Source organism: Quercus lobata, chromosome 12 (genome assembly GCF_001633185.2).
Source record: "Quercus lobata isolate SW786 chromosome 12, ValleyOak3.0 Primary Assembly, whole genome shotgun sequence".
Taxonomy (NCBI): domain Eukaryota; kingdom Viridiplantae; phylum Streptophyta; class Magnoliopsida; order Fagales; family Fagaceae; genus Quercus; species Quercus lobata.
Genome location: NC_044915.1, coordinates 1,989,601 through 2,017,363, shown reverse-complemented (window position 1 = coordinate 2,017,363; position 27,763 = coordinate 1,989,601). Strand labels below are relative to the sequence as shown.

General features: G+C 38.5%; 2 protein-coding genes across 2 annotated transcripts; both read right to left on the bottom strand.

Annotated features, from left to right (window-relative positions):
* Positions 1-4,700: 4,700 nt before the first annotated feature.
* On the bottom strand, positions 4,701-5,915 carry LOC115972523 (F-box/kelch-repeat protein SKIP25-like). The gene has a single exon (XM_031092840.1). The coding sequence runs from the start codon at positions 5,865-5,867 to the stop codon at positions 4,716-4,718; it is 1,152 nt and encodes a 383-aa protein (XP_030948700.1). The 5' UTR covers positions 5,868-5,915; the 3' UTR covers positions 4,701-4,715.
* A 9,272-nt stretch (positions 5,916-15,187) lies between these two features.
* On the bottom strand, positions 15,188-16,719 carry LOC115972522 (F-box/kelch-repeat protein SKIP25-like). Its single transcript, XM_031092839.1, has one exon. It carries the CDS (start codon positions 16,587-16,589, stop codon positions 15,408-15,410), a length of 1,182 nt encoding a protein of 393 aa, XP_030948699.1. The 5' UTR covers positions 16,590-16,719; the 3' UTR covers positions 15,188-15,407.
* Between the last annotated feature and the right edge of the window lie 11,044 nt (positions 16,720-27,763).

Below are 27,763 nucleotides of genomic sequence, written 5' to 3'. Positions count from 1 at the left end.
CGCACCTGGGACTCCTGCCCGAGTTGGACAATGAATACCATCGCTCCACTCCCCTGAAGCAATAAGGAAATCCTTCTTCACGGTCTTATTGGATACTGGGAGACAAGAGATCAACCTAACGACCTCGGATCGGGATTTAAGATAATACCCTCCTTTCTCGATATGGTGACACTCGTACAGATAAACCACATCGTGCCAGGTAAGGCCTAGATTCATCCGCTCATCTAGGACGTCTACACAGCCTAGTATCTTGAACTCTTGAACATGTTTGGGGCACACTGATGCGGCGTCAACCTATGGTTGAACAGGTATTCCCTTGTAATCCTACGCATGGGAAGTGTCATCCCTCCCTCTATGAAAGCAATCATGGGGATAACAACTTCTCCCTCGCCTCTATCTGTCAATACTCCTTCAAGAGAACAGTACTGCAGCCCCACCCCCGGGTGAATGTGGTATTTTGCCTTAAAGGCCTCCATAGCGGCCGGAGTATTTACTAGTTTTTCGAATCTACCCATCTGAGCTGAACTGGAGGAATGAAAATAAAGACTGAGGAGAAAAGTAAAGTCCGAGGAGGGAATCGAAACAGCGAAATAAACGAAATTTACTGATACCTTCACAAAACGCTCAATGGGATGCCTGGAAATCTCTCTTGGAGGAGACGCTTCACGAAAAACAGCTATGGAAGCTTAGCAGACGCAAGTATTCGTAGATCTCTAGAGTTCGATGGAGTTCTCTAGAATCCTCTGGAGTTTATGAGATGCCGATAAAAAGAAAACTGAACCTCTCTGACATCTTATATAGCCGGGAGGAGAGAGAAAAGATCGCTCCTGCCTAAAAATTCGAGAAAAAATGATGGCCGTCCGATCCACGCCTCACCGTTGGATGAAGGGGACATAAAGCCTCCGGGAGTAAATGGCCGCGCCTCGTAAATTGTAACGCGTCCAAAGTAACTGCCCGCACGCGCGCCCCAAGCCCTCCTTACTTCCATCCTCTCACTAACATCAAAACCCCGCTTTTCTCCTCGGAAGGAGATAAAAACCGGAGTTTTGAGGGCTATTGTGGGGTCCGGCCCAAAATAATGGGCTAAGTAAACTACGGGCCCGTTCGAGAAGAATCCTGTCTGAGGAGAAGTCATAGTCCAAACATTATTTAAACCCAATTGCGGTAAAAGAAACCTGTCCGAGGAGTAACTCCTCCTCGGACATTACGAAGTCTGGATCAAGAGCTCGCCCCAACCATTGCAGCTCACCCTCCAAGCATATAAAAAAGAATAAAACCCAAAATATCTCAAGGAAAGCTGCCACCACCACATTAAATGTGTCACAACCACTCTCTTGGCCGCATTAATGAGGAAAAGACCCCTGAACAGTGCTACCTTGGCCACTGCAACTCACAGAGGAGTGATAAGGGTGTCTGATGGGACAGGTGCTCAAGTGGGGACCTAGATGATCAACAAGTGTAAGGTTCAGATAAGAATGAGAGGCCTATATAATGTAGTGGAGTCCCTCAAAGAGGGGGACGAAAAATATATGATCTGTGCCCAAGAAATAGAATCTTCTGTTAGACATCCATTCTTGTGTTTTTTGTTTCTGCAATAACATTGTCCATGCATCAGACCGACTAAGTTCACTGAGGCTAAGTTCTTTGACCCATCCTCTACAAAGATTTATTGTGTGTTGCGCCTTGGGCCAAGGCCTGATCAATAGGATTTGGACCAGGAAAATCGTGCAACTACATATACTTAGGTTTATTAATTCAAAGTCAAGTCCACTATGATTCCATTGTTTGGTTTACTGTGGTAATTTGGGACCTTCTAGGAGTATTTTGATCATGTACTAATTTTAGATGTTTTGTGGCATTTTGGACATTTCGAGGCCATTATGGTGGTTTTAAGGATATTTTGGTCATTTTGGAGGTTTTAGAGTTATTTTGGTCTTTTGCAGGTTTTAATGGTATTTTCAACCATTTTGGAGGTTTCGATGGACATTTTGGTCATTTTATAGGTTTAGGAATATTTTTTGGCAATTTTAGAGAATTCTAGGGAATTTTAATCATTTAGGAGGTTTTATAAGTATTTCAATCATTTTTGAGGTTTTCAAAGTATTTTGATAATTTTTTAGGTCTAGGGGTATTTCGGTTATTTAAAGGTTTTTATGGGGTATTTTGGTCATTTTGGAAGTTTTTGTGGAGAGATTTGGTTATTTTTGAAGTTAAGGAAATTTTTTTTCATTTTACAACTAAACAAACATCAAAAATATTTTTCATAGTATTCTAAAAAATGTAACAAAACATCAGAAAAGCAAACATTTTCTTGAAAATATTTTACATCGGAAAATATTTCACAATCGAACAACCGGAGCCTAAATGGATCACATTGGAAAATACTTAGTCATTTTGTATTTATTCCTGATTTTTTATTGTTAGTTTGTTCTATTGTGCTATTTGGAGTTTTCACCCTTGTCTTACTCTGATTTGACTAGCCTTGTTCTATTCCCCGCATGAGCACATCCCAAGAGAGGAGCGACATTCTTATTTCCCTATTTTGAACTATGTAGCTTGTCTTATCTGTAAAATTAGGTTAAGTTACATATGGTGTAATTTTTATTAATATTACATCATTTAATAACTTTTTATTAGTTTATATTTTGAGAAAGCCCTGTAAATTACATTTTATTTTCATGTATTTCGTGCTTGCAAAATTTTGAGATGATTAGAGATTAGTAATTATTTCATTTATAAAATGTTTATATTTCAAATTTTATACTTTTAATTTATACACAAAATATAGGTACATTGATCAAATAGTAAATAGTATTTGATTAACATGAAACTATGCAATCTAATGATTCGATATTTAAAAAAATAATACAATTAAAAGTTATTAAGTAATATAACATTAACAAGGGTAAAATCTAGGTACATTTGTTTAGGTAATGTACTTAGGTTTTCTAATTAAATTTAACCATGTGGTCTTGGAAACTGTAACTATAAAAAAGGAATTGCATTGGCTAATAGGCCAATAAACCACATGGTTGTGTTGCATTGGCCAATAAGACATATAGTTGACTGTAATTGGAGAATCTAAGGTAAAATACCTAAGGAATTATACTTAAGTATTGTCCTAATAATAATGCGTAATATCACAGACACACGAAATAATCCCCCCCCCCCCCCCAATTCCTACACACACACAAAACTCCTAAAATTTTGGATGTAACAGTTAACTCTTTGTGGGTATTATTATATATGTATGTAACCCGTTAAACAATCAAGAAAATAAACAGTGAGTTCTAGGGTGATGACATATGTCCATATTCAGAGTAGCATTTTCACATAAAACAATATCAAGGGGGTTTAGGTTGCATTCAATAATCCTAAGAGGTTAAGTGTTGTATAATTAATAGTTTATGTATAAAATAATACAAAATAGAGTTTAGTATTATGTTCAAAACTTCAAATGGTTTTGTATTTTATACAACACAATGAGGTTGGTGTATCTTTTGCTAATCTTTTTTAAAGGTTAATTACATCAACCTCTCTTAACATTTCACAAAATTACAGTACCCCTCCCCCATCTCCAAACGTTTCGAGAAATAATATTACCATCTTTGAGGTTTTATAAGAGCACGAGCATTGGGGGTGTAAACACCCCTAATTGTTATTTTACAACCTAAGAGACCCAAAATCCACTCCAGTTTTGTAAACTTAAAAAAAAATTGCAACCTATAAATAGTGAGAAATTCTAGTACCACACCCAATTACACAACTTTGGCCACAACTCGCCCATGTGTTGAGTTGTGGTTTGTGGCCAAAGTTGTGGTTGGTGGAGGGTGATGGTAGATCCATGTGGGGACACACCCCTCCACTAACCACAACTCGCCACACCTAAGCCTTCCAAAATCCACTCCAGCTTTGTAAACTTAAAAAAAAAAAAAAATTGCAACCTATAAATAGTGAGAAATTCTAGTACCACACCCAATTACACAACTTTGGCCACAACTCGTCCATGTGGCGAGTTGCGGTTTGTTGCCAAAGTTGTGGTTGGTGGAGGGTGATGGTAGATCCATGTGGGGACACAGCCTTTCACTAACCACAACTCGTCACATGGGCGAGTTGTAGACAAAATTGTGTAATTGGATATGACACCAGAATTTTTCACAAATAGTAAGGTAGCTGTTCATAGGTTGTAAAAAAAAATTACTTTAAGATATAGCTGTGTGTGAAGAAAAAAGTGAGAGAATAATAATTTTTATTATTTTATTAAGTATTTTATATTATTTTATTAGGTTGTATATAAAAATAAAAATTAAGATGTAAGAAGAGTTGTAAAATAAATTAGTAAAATAGATAAAATAGTGCTTAAAAATGCAAAATAATATTTTTTTTATTTATTTTTTTTTTTATTCTGGCATCTCGGATGCTAATGATATTTCCATCACTAGTTAACGTTATCCTGAGTCCTGGCCGTCGGGACCTCTTTACTCAAAGGGCATGGAAAGGAATTCAAGTTCCAACATCAATTAATATCCTACCAAAATACTGCCAAGTATATGCTTTTTCAGAAACCGACGAATTTTCACTTTAAGATACACAAAAAATAAGGGAAAGAAAAATCGGAAGAAGAAGACATTGAATATAGTCGCAACGTACCTCATTCACACAAAATTCAAGAATTTTCTTTAACAAAAAAACAAAAAGAAAATAAATAAAAAATATCATTCCATGGATATAGACGGTACAGCCGGAAAATCAAAATCTGGGCGACTCATCCTTGGCAAGATATGAACTCTCAAAGCTTCAAAACCGATAGGCAAATCCACCCCCCACAATCTCCCAGGAGAGGCCAACACATCTACAACCACAATCCCATTTTCACCACAAACTACACACAGTTTTCCAGCAGCAGCAGCCACATGTTGTGCCCCTCTGAGCTTCTCTGACTCCATAATCTCCTCCCACAAATCCTTCTCATGGTCATACTTTCTCAAAGCACCCTTGGCTTCATCCACCACATACATCACATCTTCATCCATGGCTGCCACTGGTCCTCTCCACCCATAAAGCATACCTTCGGGCATCTCCTCCCACTCATCTTTATCAACATTGTAAACAATTCCTTCTTTTGCTTTCACATTCACCATACAAAGCTTCCCTCTCCACCCAACTGCATCGATTGCATCTCTACTATATCTTGCATCTTTAAGCCTGCTCTTCTTTTTCCACTCGCCATGATCCCACTTCTCCAACGAACGAGCAGTGTCGTTGGAGAAGTGGGATCCCACTCCACTCGCCACATATACCGCGCCGCGCACTGCGCCTGCACCGCACCAGCGGCGCGGTGTGGCGAGTGGGGGTCCGAAGGACCATGTCTTGGAGAGCGGGTTGAAGATGAGAGGGTGAGAGAGTGCAGGTGCGAAATTATGAGTGGTGGCGGCGAGGAGAACAAGGTTCTGAGAGAAAGAGACCGATTGAATCGAAAGGTTTCGGAATATGAAAGATGGGTGGTGGAGAAGGACACAAAGTGGTGGTGGTGGTGGAGGAAGGAGGTCCCAAGTGGATGAGATGGGATCGAAGTTGAAGAATTCTATTGAATTGGAATTGGAATTTGAAGGCTGGGAATGATGTAAAAGAGCGTATAAAGAGAAGAAAGGAGGGAAGGAAGGTGAATAGATTAGGCGCTGCCATGAGTGGCACACAGAGTAAAGAAGAGAAGGATTGACGACAGAAAGGCAGAGTTGGGCTATGTGGTCAGGTAGTCCTGGTAGCGATGCCTCATCTTGTTGCTGGTGATTGTGGGGTGTGAACTTTCTAAGTTTGGTAGATGGAGCTGTGCAAGAATTAGTACTGGTATTGAAAGTATTGGCCATGGACTATGAGAGAATGGAGATCAGAGAGTTTGGGGAGAATGAGTGGGATTTTTTTGAAAATAACTATAAAAGTCAAACTATTTTATTAGTTAGCCAAGGTTTGAAATTATTTTGATATTTAACAAATCGAGTGTTTTACTCTTGATTTTTTGTTATAAATCGAGTACATCATACTCGATTTCCCAGTTGCGCTAACAACTAAGTTGGAGAATCTGTCTACGTAGGCTTGGAAATTGAGTCTAGACTCAGTTTTTATTCATAGAAATCGAGTCTATTGGACTCGGTTTTCGTTTATGGAAATCCAGTCTACTGGACTCGAGTTTCTAGTCTAGTCCCACCAGTGTTTTTCACGCTCTCTTTCTGGTCACATGGATAACTCGAATGGAAATCGAGTCTATGGGACTCAATTTTCATGAATGGTCCCCAGCCCACCACATGTGGCATGTTTTCCTCCTTACCCGTCTCACCTAGTCTCTTTAGTTCTCACACCCTCTCTTCACTCACTCACAACTTTCCTAAGCTCTTACACAAAACTCATCTCACACAACACTCACCTTAACAACACTCATCTCACAATGTTTTTACAATATTGGGAATATTTTTTGTTAGTTAATATTGTGATTATTTGCTATTTTTTTTTTAAAGAAAAAATTAGAACATATTAGGAAAATTTTTGTTAGTATATTGTGATTAATTTATTTGTTAGTAGTGATTAATTTATTTGTTAGTATATTGTGATTAGTTTATTTGTTAGTATAATGTGATTGTTTGCTAGTTTTTTAAAAAAAAATTAATATTATGATTAATTATTAGGAATATTTAGTACTAAATATTGTGATTAATGTTATTACAACATATTGGAAATATTTTTTTTTTTGTTAGTGTAAATATTGTGATTAAATTATTTGCTAAGTTTTTAAAAAAAATTAATGTAAGGACACGATTTGTAACGAACCGTAACAGTGTTGGGTTCGCACGTAAAAAGGCCCAAACAATATCATTTGTAGAGCGTGGGTTTGAAAGGCTAGGCCTTGGTCACCAGGCAGTGGGTTTTTCGTGGTGTTCATACATGGTTAAGTCATTCTCGCCCTAGGAGTCTTTCTCCTGGAGGCGGGCTGGGAGGCTCAGGTTTTTGGCCATTTTTCCCAGCCCCCCTTTGGCACACCCCCTCTTTCATTATATATTCCTTCTTGGTTGATATTAGTTCTCCACTTGTTGGTCAGGCAGGTGCTTACTTCTGTATTCGTCACCTTAACTGTACCCTCTTCCTTTCTGTTAGTTGCGATCATCGAAGTTACACCGCCCAAGCGTCTTTTCTCATTAACGCGAAGGCAGGTGCTTACTTCTGTATCTGTCACCTCAACTGTACCCTCTCACTTTCTGTTAGTTGTGATGATCGAAGTTACACCGCCCAAGCGTCTTTTCTCATTAACGTGATTAGGATGCTGGCAGGTGCATTTAATGCGGAGGAGACGTGTTTTCTTTGAACCAATTTTGCGCCGTACCTCCACATGGGCCCCATTCCATTCACATCCCCTTCAGGGGGCTGTTTGGGGATAGCTCTCATTGAGTCGTTGCTCTTCCCATTGAAGTCCTGGAATGCCGAGGATAAGGTCGTCCCCAGCTGCGCCTCTTGACACCTCGGCCTTCGATCATTCGTCCTCGGCACGTGACCTCCTCGGCACGGGCCCTGAGCCCAAGTAGAGCGTGGGTCGGATCGTAAGCTCCCCGGCCCCACAATAACCCCTCAAAATCCTGCTATCCGACTCTTTGGACGGATAGGAGGGTTTTGATGACACCAGACATCTGCCAATGCCTGTCAATCCTTGTCACTTATCGGTTCCCGAGACTTTTTCATCTGCCCAAGACACGTCCTTAGAGCCCCTGGAAGGCAAAACGTGCCCACATTAAATACGGGCGGCTTTATGTTTCCCACGTCCTACGGTATGATGAAGATCGAACGGTGGTGATCCCTTGGTCTTTATGGGCGGGAAAATTTGTGCAATTACCCTAGAAAGTATAAAAGATTTTTTGGAATGGATCCGTCTCTTCAGTTTTGCACTTAAGAGTTCTAGCGCGTGTACTCTGGGTTCATCTGAATTTCTGCCCAAACTCAAGTCTATCTTCGGCACAAAAAGCCTGTCCGAAGCGTCTTTCTCCCTTTATGTAAGTTCCCTACCTCTATTAACTCGTGCTTTTTTCTTGTCTGGGTTTATTTTTCTTTGGTTCCGTTTCTTCTCCCGTCGCGGATTGGGTTTGTTTGGTAAATCATAGAGATGGCTAAATTGAGACTGAGGAAGTTAGTCGATACTGAAGAGGCGATGAATAAGTTCATTGTCGATTACAGGATTCCTCCCAACGTAAGTCTGAGGCATTGTAAGATGGGGGAGTGGCACTATAAGAGGGAAACGGGCACGGTAGTAATTCCCGTTCTTGCCTTTGTAGAGGGAGGTATGAGAATCCCTATGGGGCCGATGACGAGGGGTTATCTCAGGCACTTCCGATTAGCCCCCACCCAGTGCGCCGGCAACGTTTTTAGGATTCTGGGTTGCGTAGACGCTTTAAATGAGAAAATGGGGTTAAGACTGACCCACCATGATGTGAACTGGTGCTATAATCTTCAAAAATTGAAGGGGAAAATCTACTACATGAAGTCGAGGGACGAAAGGGTTCGATTAATCCAGTGCCTCCCTGACTCCAATAAGGGATTGAACAAGGATTTCCTTACCGTCTCCGGTGAATGGCACGATGGCGATCCGTGCCGCATAGCAAAAGGAGAACCAGGTGGGGTACTGGGAATGGAAGGGTGATGACCCTTTACGCCATTTTATTCTAATGTCATTCGATAACTAACCATGCATATGTGTTTTTCCTTTTGTAGATCCACGCGCTCATCAACGACACTTTCACTTGGTCAACCGGGCAGACTTGGAGATTGTTCTACAAGCGGCAGTTTTCGTAAATGACGAAGATGGTCAAGTCCGAGCTGCTCACAAAATACTAGGATACCCTCCTGTTCAGAAGTCATTTGCGGACGCAAGGCACTGATCAGCGCTCGCCGTCCTTGACTTCCAAAAATTACCGTGGTCGAGACAGGATTTTTAATCTCCCAGGAACCATCTGCCCCCAAGAACATCCCACTGGTGGGCCCCTCCTCGTCTCATCAAGTAGCCGAGGACGAAGTCGAGCTAGGCCAGCCCGAGGAAGGTTTTGGTGTATTTGACCTTTCCCATCAATCCGAGGATCCTTCTGGTGATATAGGAGACCCGTACTTGTCCGAGGCGAAATTGTCGTCAGTAGGCACTTCTTCTCAGGCCGAGATGGGACTCAAGAGAAAGCCCCCGACCCCCCTACTTGAACTCCTCGAGGGTCAACCTGGGAAGGATACGCAGGGAACGCCACAACCCAAGACTCCTTCCCTACCACCTCAACCTCAGGTTGTCCAAATTAGGTCATCTTCCACCAAGTCACAGCCACAATCCCCCCACCCCAAACTTCCTGCTTCCTCCCAGCCATTTCCACCTCCTCGGCCTGAAGGCACTGACTCAAAAAGAAAGAGGAGCCCCAAGGGCAAGGAAATCATGGACGGGGGAAAATCCCAACCTTCTAAGGAGAAGGAGGAGGAGGCTCCGCGTACAAAACAACTGAAGATTGGGCACCAGAGCAAGGGTAAAGAAACTGAAGTCCATTCCTCTCAAGGCAAGAAAAAGGGGATCGAGGCCCAGTCTTTGCCAAGCACCTGGCTTCCTGCCCCAATGTTTCACGGGGGTCCATTGCTGGAAACTGCATCCATGAGGGACCTTGGAGATGGCGAGGGTGGCTACGTGGCAGATGCGTTAGGGAGAACCATGCTACTCCCTACTGACATGGATGGCCTGAGGAGAATGAGGATGCAGGAGGTCTTCCTCAGTACTAAGAGGTACTTGGGCATGTTAAGGTTTCTGGAAACCTAAAACTTTATTAACTCTCGCTTCTGGTTTGTCACTAACTATGCATTTATCTCCCTTGCCAGGCTCTCCAGGCCACTTATAGGATGGAGGAAGAGGTGAATAATAAGAGTAAGGCGGCCGAGAATGAACGCAACAAGCGCATGACGGCCGCGAAGACTCTCCAAGCCTCCGAGGATGAACTTGCCAAGGTTAAGGCTGACCTAACAGCTGCTATCCGTGAATGGGATAGCGCCTCGGCGGGCCTAGCTAGCACCCAAAAACAGGCCGTGGACCAAACCAAACGTCTACTTGAAGCCGAAGATCAGTTGCAAATAGCTAAAGATATGATCGAGGGCTTAAATAAAAAGCTGGCTGCGGCCGAGCATGACAAAGGTGTGGCGGAGTATGCCCGTGACGAAGCCGAAAGGGCCAAGTGAGAGGCCGAGTTTGCCAGAAATGAGGCTGAGGTTGCCAAGGAAACGGCCGAAGATGATGGTTATAACATGGGGGTAGCTGAAACCCAAGCCATCCTTAAAGCCCAGATTCCTGGAGTATGCAGGCTTTACTGCTCCCAGGTTTGGGAAGAGGCATTGAGGCGAGCTGGGGTGAATACTTCATCCGATTTGTGGAAAGCGGAGAACATATTCTACCCTACAACCATCTGCGAGGCCACCTCCTCCAGCGCCGTGGCTATGAGCGACCAACCCAAGGAAGGGGTCACCCAATCGGAAAACTTACAGGTCGACAGCTCCCCTGGCAAGGTGCTCAAAGAGGGAGAAACTCAGGATGGGATAGGAGTATCTCAGCATACGGACCCTGAGGCACCCAAGGAGGTTACTGAGCCCGTGGTTGGCACTCAAATGCTCAATGCTAAGGAGCCATCCACACTTGCCCAGCCCCCACAGGCCATTCCCCTTGCTGTGGCCCCCAAGAGTACCGATACTGACCCTGTTCAGCCTCCCCCAGAAGGGACTACCCTCCAGGGCGTCAAAGCTAATTCCGCTCTGCCTTCCCAGGACGTGGCCGACGCAAGACCAAAGAAGTAGAAAACCCTGGCTAGGCTCCAAATTTGTTTTTAGATTAACGATTAGCTTATTTTTTTTATTTTGAAAACTTTGTAGTCTATTAGTAGTTTGAACCTATTGAACACGTATATATGAAACCTTATTCTTCCTTTTTTCTTCTGGTTACTGATTGGTTGCCCTCGTTGATACTTATTTATTGTTTATGAATTTTGAACTAATTTATCTTAACCCGTATGAATATTTGTGCATGCGATACGTTTAACATCACGTTTCAAAACCAGAGCCTACCTGTACCTGCAGAGCCTTGAACTCATTTCTAACCCTCACTCAACGAAGATATAGGCGTCATTTTAGATATCAAGTGTAGCTGCCAAGTCCTGCTTAGTACCCAGGTTCCTTTAAAGTAGTTGGTTTCCCCACAGGTTTGAGTCCGAGGACCATACAATGTCTTGGTTCTGCCCAAAACTTGATTAATACTGATAAGTAGTTGGTTTCCCCACAGGTTTGAGTCCGAGGACCATACAATACCTTGGTTCTGTCCAAAACTTGGTTAATACTGATAAGTAGTTGGTTTCCCTATAGGTTTGAGTCCGAGAACTATACAATACCTTGGTTCTGTCCAAAACTTGGTTAATACTGATAAGTAGTTGGTTTCCCCATAGGTTTGAATCCGAGGACCATACAATACCTTGATTCTATCCAAAACTTCGTTTTCTCTTCTAAGTAGTTGGTTTCCCCATAGGTTTGAGTCCGAGGACCACACAATACCTTGGTTCTGTCCAAAACTTAGTTTCCTCTTCTAAGTAGTTGGTTTCCCCATAGGTTTAAGTCCGAAGACCACACAATACCTTAGTTTTGTCCAAAACTTAGTTTCCTCTTCTAAGTAGTTGGTTTCCCCATAGGTTTGAGTCCGAGGACCATATAATACCTTGATTCTGTCCAAAACTTGGTTAATACTGATAAGTAGTTGGTTTCCCCATAGGTTTGAGTCTGAGGACCATACAATACCTTGGTTCTGTCCAAAACTTGGTTAATACTGATAAGTAGTTGGTTTCCCCATAGGTTTGAGTCCGAGGACCATACAATACCTTGGTTCTGTCCAAAACTTAGTTTTCTCTTCTAAGTAGTTGGTTTCCCCATAGGTTTGAGTCCGAGGACCATACAATACCTTGGTTCTGTCCAAAACTTGGTTAATACTGATAAGTAGTTGGGGGAAAATAACCCCTCGGTTATGGCATAAGACCTTGGTTTTGAGGGAATTATCTCCTCGGTCGAGCCCCTAGAACCATCTATGCGGCTGACGCTACAAAGCGTAGCCCCTAGTAAAGAAACATAGCCCCTAGTGGAAGTTTACGCTAGGACACAACAACCGGCCACTAGAAATGACAAGGGAACTGTCCCGACTTACCGTCTATGCCAACACACAAGCCTTTCCCATAGACGGCACCAATTGTAAGGACACGATTTGTAACGAACCGTAACAGTGTTGGGTTCGCACGTAAAAAGGCCCAAACAATATCATTTGTAGAGCGTGGGTTTGAAAGGCTAGGCCTTGGTCACCAGGCAGTGGGTTTTTCGTGGTGTTCATACATGGTTAAGTCATTCTCGCCCTAGGAGTCTTTCTCCTGGAGGCGGGCTGGGAGGCTCAGGTTTTTGGCCATTTTTCTCAGCCCCCCTTTGGCACACCCCCTCTTTCATTATATATTCCTTCTTGGTTGATATTAGTTCTCCACTTGTTGGTCAGGCAGGTGCTTACTTCTGTATTCGTCACCTTAACTGTACCTTCTTCCTTTCTGTTAGTTGCGATCATCGAAGTTACATCGCCCAAGCGTCTTTTCTCATTAACGCGAAAACAGGTGCTTACTTCTGTATCTGTCACCTCAACTGTACCCTCTTACTTTCTGTTAGTTGTGATGATCGAAGTTACACCGCCCAAGCGTCTTTTCTCATTAACGTGATTAGGATGCTGGCAGGTGCATTTAATGCGGAGGAGATGTGTTTTCTTTGAACCAATTTTGCGCCGTACCTCCACATGGGCCCCATTCCATTCACATCCCCTTCAGGGGGCTGTTTAGGGATAGCTCTCATCGAGTCGTTGCTCTTCCCATTGAAGTCCTGGAATGCCAAGGATAAGGTCGTCCCCAGCTGCGCCTCTTGACACCTCGGCCTTCGATCATTCGTCCTCGGCACGGGCCCTGAGCCCAGGTAGAGCGTGGGTCGGATCGTAAGCTCCCCGGCCCCACAATTAATATTGTGATTAATTATTGGGAATATTTAGTAGCAAATATTGTGATTAATTATGTTATTACAACATATGGGAATATTTGTTTATTTTTTGTTAGTGTAAATATTAAGATTATATTTTCTAGGTTTTTAAAAAAAAAATTAATATTGTGATTAATTATTGGGAATATCTAGTATTGGGGGAATATTTAGTACCAAATATTGTGATTAATTATGTTATTACAACATATTGGGAATTTTTTTTTTGTTAGTGTAAATATTGTGATTAATAATATGCTAGGTTTAAAAAAAAATTAATATTGTGATTAATTATTGGGAATATTTAGTACTAAATATTGTGATCAATTGTTAGGAATAATTAGTACTTTTAGGTCTTTATCTTGGGTATGAAATGGATTATGAGTTTGATACCTAAGATAGTATTTGTAGCCTTTTTACCATAAATTATTTCAAGATATATTTGTTTAAGATTTGTAACAGAGATTTCAATGGATAACTAGTTGGTATAATATTTTTGTTCACCATAACTTATTTGAATGGGTTTTGAAAGTCATGCCCCTAGAATGATTTGGAATTTTAAAAGAATATGAAATTGGTAATGACTATTTTTGTATGTGACCTAAAGTGAGTATATGCAAATTTGGTTGAGATTAGTATTGTTGGCATTTCATATGCCAAGTTTTGTGATTGATGTTGATTGAGAGTTATAAATTTGTCACCAACACAATTGCACTTGATGATATATAGGTTGACAATGATCCATATAAATATTTACTACGGTGGACCCCTTAGCAATGCCAACCCTTATAACGTATTCCCATTTCAAGGTTCGGGTATCCAATGCTACTATATGATGATACACCGTAAGCTAAAGACCCTGAATGATTTGAAAATAAAAATTATGAAAGAGCTACAAGTGAACCTTACTTTGCATGACATACATATTACTTTCCGTTCTCTATATGAAGTCCTCAATCAATGCATTAATTACAGATAAATTAGTTTTTAAAAATGCAAAATAATAATAGGTCAAGATGTAAAACTCACCCTCTAAGTTTCACAACTTTTCATATCAGTCCTTTAAGTTTGTATTTAGTCATTTCAGTCCTCTAAGTTTCAAAAAATTTCAATTCAATCTTCCGTTAAATAGTCATCCATTTTTCCGTTTACAACATGAAAATGACCCGTTTTGAACTAATTATAAATTTTAATTTAATTATTTATTTCTTAATTTAAATAAATAAAACCAAACGGGCCAAACCCCAAACGTCTCTACCCAGCTCTCATCAATGGCTTCCATACCCAGTAAGTCAACAACGAAAATCCTAACAAAATTTATATAGATCCCAACCATTTCTAACTGTTCTTCTAAATACTCTCCCACCACTCTGTATTTTCACTCTCACACTTCGGAAACCAAAACCCAGAATTCCTTTTTCATTTTCAGCACCATGGCTATGAATATTTTCGACCACAAAGTGAACCAAGACACACACCCATGACCTCTTCAAAGTCGCACTCAACTCCGACCAAATGAAAACCTTCGTCACCCATACTCCCCACATAGTCGACTCCTAGCTCTCCAACATATACCGCATCTACTGCCGCTGTCTCCACCGCCTCATCATTGGCCTCCAAACCCCGATTCACCAAAGCTACTCTGTTAATTTGTTTTACAATCGTCCTCTCACCTTCCTATGACTTCTTGGTTGTCATCCCCTTCTCTCCCCTCTCGATGGAAAAACTTTGGGGTTTGGTTTTATTTTTAATTTCTGGTTTTTTATTAATTAATTTTTTTTTTAAATTAAGAAATAAATAAATAAAATTTAAAATCAATCCAAAACAGTGTCATTTTGGGGTGTTAACGCAAAAATGGATGACTGTTTAACGGAAGGACTAAATTGAGAAGTTTTAAAACTTAAAGGATAACCGAATACAAATTTAGAGGACTGAAATGAAAAATAGTAAAACTTAAATGGTGAATTTTGCATTTTGAACATAATAATAATAATTTTTTTTTTTTTTTTTTTTTGGACATCCCGGATACTAATGATATTTCCATCACTAGTTAACGTTATCCTGAGTCCTGGCCGTCGGGACATCTTTACTCAAAGGGCATGGGAAGGAATTCAAGTTCCAACATCAATTAATATCCTACCCAAATGCTGCCAAGAATATGCTTTTTCAGAAACCGACGAATTTTCACTTTAAGATACACAAAAAATAAGGAAAAAAAAAAATCAGAAGAAGAAGACATTGAATATAGTCGCAACGTACCTCATTCACACAAAATTCAAGAATTTTCTTTAACAAAAAAACAAAAAGAAAATAAATAAAAAATATCATTCCATGGATGTAGAAGGTACTGCCGGAAAATCAAAATCTGGGCGACTCATCCTTGGCAAGATATGAACTCTCAAAGCTTCAAAACCGATAGGCAAATCCACCCCCCACAATCTCCCAGGAGAGGCCAACACATCTACAACCACAATCCCATTTTCACCACAAACTACACACAGTTTTCCAGCAGCAGCTGCTACATGTTGTGCGCCTCTGAGCTTCTCTGACTCCATAATCTCCTCCCACAAATCCTTCTCATGTTCATACTTTCTCAAAGCACCCTTGGCTTCATCCACCACATACATCACATCTTCATCCATGGCTGCCACTGGTCCTCTCCACCCATAAAGCATACCTTCGGGCATCTCCTCCCACTCATCTTTATCAACATTGTAAACAATTCCTTCTTTTGCTTTCACATTCACCATACAAAGCTTCCCTCTCCACCCAACTGCATCGATTGCATCTCTACTATATCTTGCATCTTTAAGCCTGCTCTTCTTTTTCCACTCGCCATGGTGCGCATGATCCCACTTCTCCAATGAACGAGCAGTGTCGTTGGAGAAATGGGATCCCACTCCACTCGCCACATATACCGCGCCGCGCACTGCGCCTGCACCGCACCAGCGGCGCGGCGTGGCGAGTGGGGGTCCGAAGGACCATGTCTTGGAGAGCGGGTTGAAGATGAGAGGGTGAGAGAGTGCAGGTGCGAAATTATGAGTGGTGGCGGCGAGGAGAACGAGGTTCTGAGAGAAAGAGACCGATTGAATCGAGAAGTTTCGGGATATGAAAGATGGGTGGTGGAGAATGACACGAAGTGGTGGTGGTGGTGGAGGAAGGAGGTCCCAAGTGGATGAGATGGGATCGAAGTTGAAGAATTCTATTGAATTGGAATTGGAATTTGAAGACTGGGAATGATGTAAAAGAGCGTATAAAGAGAAGAAAGGAGGGAAGGAAGGTGAATAGATTAGGCGCCGCCATGAGTGGCACACAGAGTAAAGAAGAGAAGGGTTGACAAAAGAAAGGCAGAGTTGGGCTATGTGGTCAGGTAGTCCTGCTAGCGATGCCTCATCTTCTTGCTGATGATTGTGGGGTGTGAACTTTATAAGTTTGGTAGATGGAGCTGTGCAAGAATTAGTACTGGTATAGCAAGAATTAGTACTGGTATAGAAAGTATTGGCCATGGACTATGGGAGAACGGTGATTAGAGAGTTTGGGGAGAGAGAGCGGTGGTGGGGTTTTGTTTTGTCTTTAAAAGGCTTGCAAATTGCCAAGTTGGATTGAAGCATTTATGGTTATGGAGTGGGTTCTGCTGTCTTTCTCTGCTTTTCATTTTTAAAATAATATTAAAAAATTGAGGTCTATCAATGCCATTGGCGGAGAAATCACAAGTGCCAACTAACAATATCAGGCCAGAAATAAAAAATGAGCTTAAGAGGTTGGTTGGATGCGCTTATATATTCTTTATTGAAAATTTATTTTTAAAAATATTATAATAAAATAATTTTTAAATTATAAATAGTGTCATAAGATCTTGGATTTACTGTTTATTATTGTGTTTTTAGTACTTAGCTGGTCCATGAACAATGCCTTACGATTCAGAAAAAAAATGCAAAACGCAAAATCATTGCTTGGCAAACTCACTCTAAATCTTCTTACACAATCAACATTGCGTGTTTGGTACACATGATTTTTTTTTTTTTTTTGGGGGGTACACATGGTAATATGGTATGTAATTATATCCATGGTTTTAAAAACCGAACCGGGCATCAAACCGTTTTTAAAAAAATTTCCGATTCAACCCTGGTTTTTGCTTGATTTTTGACCGGTTTTGAGGGTTTTAATCGGACCGGACTAGCTCTCGATTCTCAATTGGACCAGTTAGTCCGGTTCGGTTTTTAAAACTATGATTATATCACCTCTCTAAAAATTATATCTACCTTATATATTCTTTATTGATATATATGGACATGATAAGTCTATTACTGCAACAATTTTCACAACTTTGTTTACAACTTACTTATGTGACAAGTTGTAAGTGATAAAAAAAAAAATGGTAGAACCATATGTGTCCACAGTTTCAACACTCACAAGTCATCATGTGTACAAGTTGTAGTAAAGTTGTGGAAATAGTTGTGATACTAGACTTACTCGTATGATAGAATTTAAATCTATAATGTCCAATTCATGATAATTAACTTATATTTATCTTGTTTCTAAGCTATGAAAATATTTATGGTTGGACCAAATACATGAGATTGAATTATATAGTGGGTGAAAGTTAGCTCAACTAGTAAAGTGTTTGATAATTGAACAAGAGATTGAAGGATCAATCCCCACCAACACCAAAAATAGATTGGTATCTTGATTTGATGATAAAAAGTTATCATTAGAAGTGGATGTCATAGGTTGAAACTCTCTAAAAAAAAAATGTTGTTCGGCCAAGATTGAATTCAGGCAGACATCCAAAAAAGTTAATGGCCCAACCCATAATGTATGAAAGGCCCATAACGAGGTCATCACGTGAGCAACCATCCTAGGGTCCAAACAAATCACTTTTGTTCTCTAAGGAGGGGAAGTAGTGTCAAGGAGAAATAATGACTTGGGGGAGTCCACCGTCCGAGCAGGGGCCTCGATGCATGGTTCAAATTACAAATGAATCATCACAATGGTAGAGTTAGGAGGACCCACTTCCTGGTATGAGATTACACATGTTAGAACAGTACTCTAGACTCAAGGGGCCACCCAAATCCTGTAGGTGGTGAGGCCTATACACAAGCAGAATATTCCCATCATTATCGACCCACTAATGGAAGAGTAGAAAATGAACAAAATTTGAAGGGAGAGGGGTTTGATAATTTGGGGGGAAAGAAACACGAGAGAATGAGAGTACAACATAGAGTTTTTTGGGTGAAGGTAAACCAGATAGGAACACTAGTAAGGCACCTTAGCCATCGGAGAATCTCCTTGAATGGCCTAATAGATAGTCCCAAACCACCATACAATAGTCTCTAATCATCAGCCACCTACCTAATCCTTTATGGGACCTCCCGTGTGAGCTATATTCCTAATTATATACAAATTAATTGTGATCCAAGCCCAAATATTGCTAAGTAATTGGACCCGACCCCCGCAATCTTCATTTCATATAAAAGCTAACTCCCTCTCTCTCTCTCTCTCTCTCTCTCTCTCTCTCTATATATATATATATATATATATTAGGTGATGTAAAAATCTCTTCCACTCCACAACTTCTAGGCTATAAAAAAAATATGCACGTAAAACAATATTCTATGCAGAATGATTTATATTTATAATTGTGGGAAAGGTTAGTTCTTTATCATTGATCAGTGAAAGGCTTGTTTCCATTGTCATCAATTGGGATTTTGATAAGTTTGTAATGATTTTGGCATGAGGGAGAGCAATGATTGATGCAAAGATGCCATAAGGCCCAGATCAATACTAAAATCAGATCTTGTTTATCCAAAAAAAAACTTAAATCAGATCCAACTCCACCTCACTATATATATATACACACACACCAGAAATGTGAAGACATGCTAGTGATGTTCTTTTTATGACTTTCTACTTCTAGACATATACTTTTGTAGTAATTTATTTGCATTCTTTATCGGTCACGTATATAGTTATAAAAATTAAAAAAAACAAAACAAAAAAACAAAAGTTAAACCCTATTTTGAATTGGCTCTTAAATTTTTAATTTTGTCAATTAAGTTTTTAATATTTTTAAACGATTGCAATATATATGTGGTCTCCATACATCTTTAGTAAGTTAATGGTAACATAGAGTTTGATTGTACCTCCCAACATCTAGATTCTTGAAAACAAGATGCCTGAGAATTTGATTTCATAGAAGTGTAAGTGTGAACTATATTTACACATGATTTGATTAAGAATTTGATAAAATTTCATTGTTTGGTTTACTTCTAACAATCAATTAGAGGAATTATTTATTTTTCCCAAAATATTCTTAGATTTATTAATTCAATGCCAAGTCTATTACCCATAACTTTTTATGTGTTTTTCTACTAATAGAAACATAATATGAACCATGAATTAAGTAAACTCTACTTAAGGAATAACCTAAGATTTTCAAACAACTTTATTATCTTAAAAAACAAACAATTCTAATTAGAAGATAAAAATCAAAGTAATAGATAATCCCTAAAGGTGAATGTTGATGCAGTTGATCCAATTGTCAATAAACACCTACACAGAGGACTGAAATGACACCAGAGGATCGTCAGATTGTTCCAACAGGGGACTCATCAATACTTAAGTTAGCAAAAATTAGGATTAAATTATGAACTCACGTAGTGGTGTGAGGATCTTTTTTTTTTTGGCTAATTTAGGTTTAGGAAAATCTTAGGAGAATGTGTTGTGTGTGTAAGTGTGTGGAGTTGACACTTATTTTATTGTGGAAAAAATAAGAAAACTTTCATAAATATGTCTCTTTATTGAATAATGGAAAGAATTACATTCAGGAATGAAGCCAAGACTAAGGCTCCGCTAAGGAGTTCATAAGAGAAGGGAATGAAATGAAATAGAATGATCATAAAAGAATGGAATGGAATGGAATGTATTTAAGTAAGGGGAAAGGAATGGAAAAGAATGGAATGAAATTAAGTAACCTTGATTGGATGTTTTAAAATAAACGAATGGAAATGAATGAAAATGAATGGAATGTAAGTAATCTTATTTGGGAGCAACACGGAGGGAATGGAATGTAATGGAATCATTTTATGACAATATTACTATTAGACCTCTATTTTAAAGTAAAGAATTGAATATACATGGGTATTTTAGGAGTTTTAGTAAAAAAATCATTAAATCTAATTTCATTCCCTCCCATTCCTTCTAATTTCGGGAGGAATGAAAATTTGAGGTTTTAAAGGAATAAAGAGGAATGAGTGTTCCCTTCTACCCATTCCATTCTCTCTTACTTAAACTCCCAAATAAGGAAATTTACTTTTCATTCCCTTCATTTAAACTCCCAAACAAGGAAATTGAAGAATATTCTAAAATGATTTTTTTCATTTCTTTTCGTTCCATTTCATTCCCTCCTCCTAAGCGGAGCCTTAGAGTTAAGGGGGCGGAAGTATTAAAAAAAAATAGTATAAAAAAAAAAATCATTATGAAACTCCAAATAAGCATCCATTTTCCTCTTTAAAAAAATCATTCATTTAGTATTAACAAAACATTAACGAAGACAAAGATACAAAATTATTGTTTTTTAATACATTACAATGTTGATTATTTATGAAAATGGAACTCGACGTATGTTTGCTGCTGGGTTTTTTTTTTTTTTTTTTTTTGATGCATGCGTTTATTACTAGGTAAAGACAAAAATATTTTGTTAAAATCTTTTAAATGTTCAAGTTGTTTGTTTTGAGTAAAATTAGTTGAATGAGCTTAATTATTTTTAGGTTTGCTATTTGTCATTTTTGTTGTTGGGCTAATTTTTTTAAGCTTGTTAATTATGTTCTAGATTTTAGATTTATAACTTTTTTTATGGCCTTTAAAACGATCAATGCTATTGTTAAAGGGGACTAAGAATAATTTTATTGAACAAATTGCTAAAGTCAGTACATAAATATATAGTAGTATTTTAAAAAAAAAAAATTTGGGGGGTAGCGGGGTGGGGGGAGGCCGAGAATAGCTCGTCCACGTTTACATCAATCTCTCTCCCTTTTGGGCATGGGTATTGTATGCTTTACACCATGTTTGGCTTGGAAGAGAAAAGAAAATAAAACGAAAGGGAAATAAATGCTTGCATATGAAATGTAATGAAAGAATAATTATAATAAATTATTTTTTCCCTTTTATCCCAATTAATTATAAGCTAACAATATATTATGAGTCTATAAAAGTAGTTTTACATAAAGGGTAACATTTTCCTTTATTATTTTTTTAAAAATTAGATGGAAGTTCAACTCACATTTCTTTGTGTTTGTTTCTAAAAAAAAAAAAAAAACATTTATTTGTGTTTTTAACAGTGGCGTTTAAGATTTAAATATTTTTATTTCATCTGTCAAATTTTTTTATTTTTTATTTATTTTAAATTTAACAAAATGTGAAAGATGTGGTGGGTCCCTCAGTAACTCTCTCAAATTTCTATTTTCTCCTCTCTTCCACTGTATCCATTCTAAGGATTTTACATCTTTTTTTCTTCCATCCCTTTTTTTGGTTTCCCCTTTCCTATCCACCAAAAGGAGCATTACACTATGTGTCGGTTGGGAGAAAATCTGAATGGAAAACACATGTTTTCCGTTGTTTAATTCATAATGAAAAGTGGGAGGAAAAGGTGGGTCCAAAATTTTCTATTCTAGCCCACTAAAATTTGATCTCTTCAAATGAATAGCTTAAGTCAAATGAGTCAACTACCATTTTTCTTACCTTTTGGTTGCTTATTTTATTTATTTATTTATTTTAATGGGCATGAAATTTTTTTTTTTGGTTGAATAAATTGTGTATGACTGCTGTTTGTTTTTAACTGGGGATGACTGAGCTTTGCTTTAAACGGGGCAGGTTTGCTTCTTCTTCTACTTTTTTTTTTTTTTTTTTTTTTTTTTTTTTTTAATAAATTGGGGCATGCTTTCTTCTAGCATAATTAAATGGTAGAAATGTGGCCTTTCTCTAATATGCACACAAATAATTTTTTTAAAATTTAAATAAAAAATCAAATATTCTATTGAAAAGTTATTGTTTATATTAGTTCTTATTAATAGAAAAATATTAATTCTTTTTATAACTTTTAACCAAAAAAAAAAAAATCTTAGTTATTATATATAATAGGGGCATGATAGTAAATGTATATACATTTTTCATACTATCACTTCTCTTATCAATCAAACAAAGTAAATTTATATAAATATATATATATATATATATATATATTTCATCCTTCCATTTTTGTATTGTGGGGCCCAATATTTTGTGGCCCTGGCCCATTTATTCATTAGGGCCTAAGGCCCGAGCCGAGAAGGGTTATAGCCCAGGATCGGTAATACAAGTACAAAATAGCATTGGGATACAGCCGAGGACAATTCAGTCCTCGGCATGTCCGAGGTCTCACAGGAAGGAAGGACAAAAACGGTATAGAAACAGTTTGGGAAAAAATCTAAAATATCTGTGTCAATAAAAAAGGGTACGCTGGAAAGTATAACGACCAGGGAAAGCTGCCCTTACTACCATTCAATACTCTGCACCTGATAGAGCCATACTCTCCAGCTTTTACAACCACCCCCAACCACTCTGAGTATGGGCTGATGGGACAAGTATCAGTCTTGGAATGCCGATCCTACACGTGGACGAAGGATAAGGAACACAGGCTAGTATAAAAGGAAAAGTAAGCAATCTAGAGAAGAGGCTGGGAAAAATGGCCAAAAACCAGAGCCTCCTAGCCCGCCTCCAGGAGAAAGACTCCCAAGGCGAACACGATTTAAACCATGTATGAATACCACGAAAAAACTACCGTCTGGTGACTGAGGCCTAGCCTTTCAAACCCACGCTCTACAAATGATATTGTTTTGACATTTTTACGTGCGAACCCAACACTGTTACGGTTCGTTGCAAATCGTGTCCTTACAATTGGCGCCGTCTGTGGGGAAGGCTTGTGTGTTGGCATAGGCGGTAGGTCGAGATAGTTCCCTTGTCATTTCTAACAGTCGATTATAGTGTTCTAGCATAAAGTTCCACTAGGGGCTATGATTCTTAACTAGGGGCTACGCTATGTAGCGTCAATCGCATGGATGGTTCTAGGGGCTTGGCCGAGGAGCTAATTCCCCTAAAGCCAAGGCCCCATGCCAAAAACTGAGTTTTGAATCAAGTTTTGGACAGAACCAAGGTATTGCATGGTCCTCGAACTCAAACCTATGGGGAAACCAACTACTTATGAATATCAAAATTAAGTTTTGGACAGAACCAAGGTATTGCATGGTCCTCGGACTCAAACCTATAGGGAAACCAACTACTCAAGGAGAATTTTAAGTTACTCAATCCTCGGACCAAACACCAGAAAAAGGTTAAGGCTACGAAAGTTATTAGGAAGATGACAAAATGCCTTATTATTCAGCAACCTGCAGGTGCTGTTCATTTTGGGTACCCTCGGGTGATTATTTCCTACACAGCATCAGGCATTCCGCCATCACCTCGTTTAAGTTTGGGGCATACCACTCATTTTTCAAGTTGGTCTTTTTGTATACAATACCTCCAATACGTTTATAATAGTATCTTTTATCTTTAGTAAGGATTTTCGGCCCTAAGTATCATTTTCTCGGGTCGGCATTATTGCGCTAAATAACTCTAAATAAACCCATCATAATATACTTTTCTTCTTCCTGGTAAGGATTTCTGCCTTAAGTATCATTTGTTCAGATCGGCATTCTTACGCCGACCGGCTGCAATAAGCACGGAGCAAGCTCCTTTTATTAGTAGGGGTTTCGGTCCTAGACATCGGTCAAAGTGTAAAAATAAAAAGAATTCACAAGATAGTATGTCTATTCACGATGTAACTATTTCAGAAATAAAGAGATAGAACATGTGAAATAAAGCAATAACGACTTTTATTAATATAAAGAGTTATTATAACGTACAAAGAAGGGCTTAAACAAGCCTATACAGAAGGTGGATTACAAAAACAATAAAAAAAGAAACAAAAACAAACAAAAACAACAACAATATGACAAATAAACAGTCAGATGTCCTTTTAAACTCGTCTCCGAAATCCTTCCAAACTCTGCCCCAATAGCGCCCATATTGAGAGGAGGACATTCTTCAGAAGAAGAAGGAGGAGAGGAAAAGAAAGAAGGAGGAGAAGAAGAGGAAGAAGGAAAAGCACCAGGATGGATCTGGTGGTGGAAAGAAGAAGAAAGAGAGGTAAAAGGAGGCACCAGTGAACGAAGAGAGGAAGAAGCAGGGGCACTTAGTCCCTACGTCAGTCCTGACTCCTAACACGCTGGTGCCATGTTAGCTATGTTCATGAGAGAGCGGCTGGTACTAATAATGGGTGACCCCAGCTCAGTCGCGCCGAAAGTTTGACGTGACGAGCCCCTGCTTCGGATTTTGGCTGAAAGGAAGGTAAAGAGGATCTTGAGTCTTCGTCATCCCTGCCCTGACCAAACCATTTTGAGTTTCATAAGAACATGGTGTTTCTGGGAGGGGTATGGTTCCTTCATTACTTACTCCTATCTCGAACGTATCACAATTTAAGGTGTAACTAGCGGGTAAAGTAAACTCTGGAGGAGGCTAAGGGTTTTAGATTTCAGAAGGATTAAAAGGGTCTCTGTACAAGAGAAATAACCTCTTACCTTTCTTCTTATATGAAGGGCAAAACGGAAGGTATTTAATCTGTCCAGATTTCCAAGAAAATCTATAAACGAGAATGTACCCGTTCCACTTCCCCACATCGTCAACAAACCATCGAAATTAAATAGTCTCGTAAATGGAAATCATTAAAGGCGCGTTTCGGATAATCAAACGGCAGGGACGCATTGTGAATGAATTCATAGGAATGTCTCGTAGTCCGGTATGTTTTCTGGGTAGATGAAGAGACACCAGCATTAATGAAGGACAGAGTTAAACGAGCCATAATAAAGGCTTGGTATTACCAAAATCCTTCTCTTCAACCAAGAGGTCGGACAACAGGATTTTGAGGGGTTATTGTGGGACCCAATATTTTGTGGCCCTGGCCCATTTATTCATTGGGGCCTAAGGCCCGAGCTGAGAAGGGTTATAGCCCAGGATCGGTAATACAAGTACAAAATAGCCTTGGGACACAGCCAAGGACAATTCAGTCCTCGGCATGTCCGAGGTCTCACAGGAAGGAAGGGCAAAAACGGTATAGAAACAGCTTGGGAAAAAATCTAAAATATCTGTGTCAATAGAAAAGGGTATACTGGAAAGTATAACGACCAGGGAAAGCTGCCCTTACTGCCATTCAATACTCTGCACCTGACAGAACCATACTCTCCAACTTTTACAACCACCCACAACCACTCTGGGTATGGGCTGATGGGACAAGTATCAGTTTTGGAATGCCGATCCTACACGTGGACGAAGGATAAGGAATACAGGCTAGTATAAAAGGAAAAGTAAGCAATTCAGAGAAGAGGTTGGGAAAAATGGCCAAAAACCAGAGCCTCCCAGCCTGCCTCCAGGAGAAAGACTCTCAAGGCGAACACGATTTAAACCATGTATGAACACCACGAAAAACCCACCGTCTGGTGACTGAGGCCTAGCCTTTCAAACCCACGCTCTACAAATGATATTGTTTGGGCCTTTTTACGTGCGAACCCAACACTATTACGGTTCGTTGCAAATCGTGTCTTTACATGTATCTTATATACCAAACAAATATAATACAAATGCTTTTTTAATCCTCCCAACTTTTTCTATTCTTCCATTTTTACTTTTCTCATTGATTTATGACCACAAGGATAATGTGTACACATACATGTAAATTCAACTAACAGGGCCTAATATATAACAAAGAAATGTTTAGTGGGACATCAGCACTAACTAACCCTATGTTTGGTTTGAAGGAAGTGAATGAAAGAGAAGAGAAAATAAATTAGGGGAAAGGAAAAAATATGGGCCCAAGCGATAATTTTCTTAACAAATTTAATTCATTTCTTTTTTATCATGCTGTCCAAATAGCGGAAAGGATTATAATTTCTCTTCCTTTCCCTCATTTCTCTCTCAAACCAAACAAGAGAGAAATATTTTAACAAAAGAATTCCACACTTTATTGATATGTGAAATTGTTTAATACTAGTAAGTAAAAACTAAAAAAATAAAATAAAATAAAATAAATTACCATGAGAGAGAGAGTGAGAAAAGTTGTAATGTTGGGAATGAGAAAAGTTGTAATGTTAGGTTGGGCGGTTGACACTTGACTTTATAATAGCTTTGTAGGCTTTGTAGTGGTTCTTAAAAGTAGCCTCTGCAGCACGCATTCAGCCTCTGTGAAAATGTCCCTTCAGCTTTTCGAAAAGTCACTTTCTATTTTCAGCAAGCCATCTGTTTTTGGTCTTTTCCTAATATTTCTCTCTCATACATTCTCACCCCAAATTTGCTTATAATAATAATTTGTTGTTAATCTGTGTTATGTACCGTGTACGGGAACTTACATATTTATAAGATAGATTAAAATAATTTTATAAAATATTAAATTGATTAAGAAATTAAATCTTTGCAAGATTAACTCTTGTATAATTTTAATTTGTGTTATAATTTGACGAAAAAGTTATTACTTAAATGTGCAATGGCTTACAAAAAATTTTTCAGAAAATTTTAAATACTGCAAAAAAATAACTCAAAAATTCAGATATTAAAACTTCCAAAAGATAAAAAAATATTAAAGAATCAGATGATTCTTCACTATTTAGAAATTATTGAAAAATAAATATGACCAAATAATAGAGAAATATAAAAGAATGATGGATTACATTTAAAAGAGTAATTTCAATAATTGCAAGTTTTTTTTATCTTGTAAAAAACAACTAAAAAGAGTTTGATAGTTTAGGTAAGAAAATGACTTTTTAAAGAAGTTGTAGTAGAATTATTCTATTATCCAAAGAAGTTGAACTTTATCAATAATTGATGATTTTTATATTTATCAAAATAAAGCCACGTTTAGGATAATCTTAATATAGGATTTATTCTTTTTTTTAATCAACGTATGAGTTTGAGTTTAAATTAGACTTGTTAGAGAGGTAGAGTTTCACTCCTTATTAAGTTTGAATTAAACAAAAATAATTTTGTTTAAAAAAAATGATAATAATGAGTTTGAATTTAAGCTGAACTTGTTAGAAAGATAGAGTTTCACTTCTTGTAAAGTTGGACTAAACAAAAATAATTTTATTTAAATATTGTGCTGACATAAAAAATTATGGAAGTTTCAGAGACATAATTTTATATATATTTATATATAGATAATAATAATAATAATAATAATTACCTCTTTATTATCTTATTTAATTATTTCTTTCTTTATCATTAGTCCTCTCGTGCATAGATTCCCATGCTAAGTTTTGAGTAACGAAGACTCTTCAACAGAGATTGGTGTAGTTGATGATGAGGGTTCCAACATTAAAGTTCAGAGTTGTAAAAATATCAATGGCTTTGGGCCGACTTCTTCTTCGTAGTACATTTTTTTTTTTTTTGAGAAACAATTCTTCGTAGTACTTTAATTTAAAGTTTTGGTCTTTCTGTTTTGATATATTGGGTACCCCATGAGAATTATTGTAACCTAGGATGCTTGTAAATTTATCCTCCTCAAATCTTATCACGTGGCAATGTCTACCATTCTGATGCTTGGCTTGTGACTATTTGATTG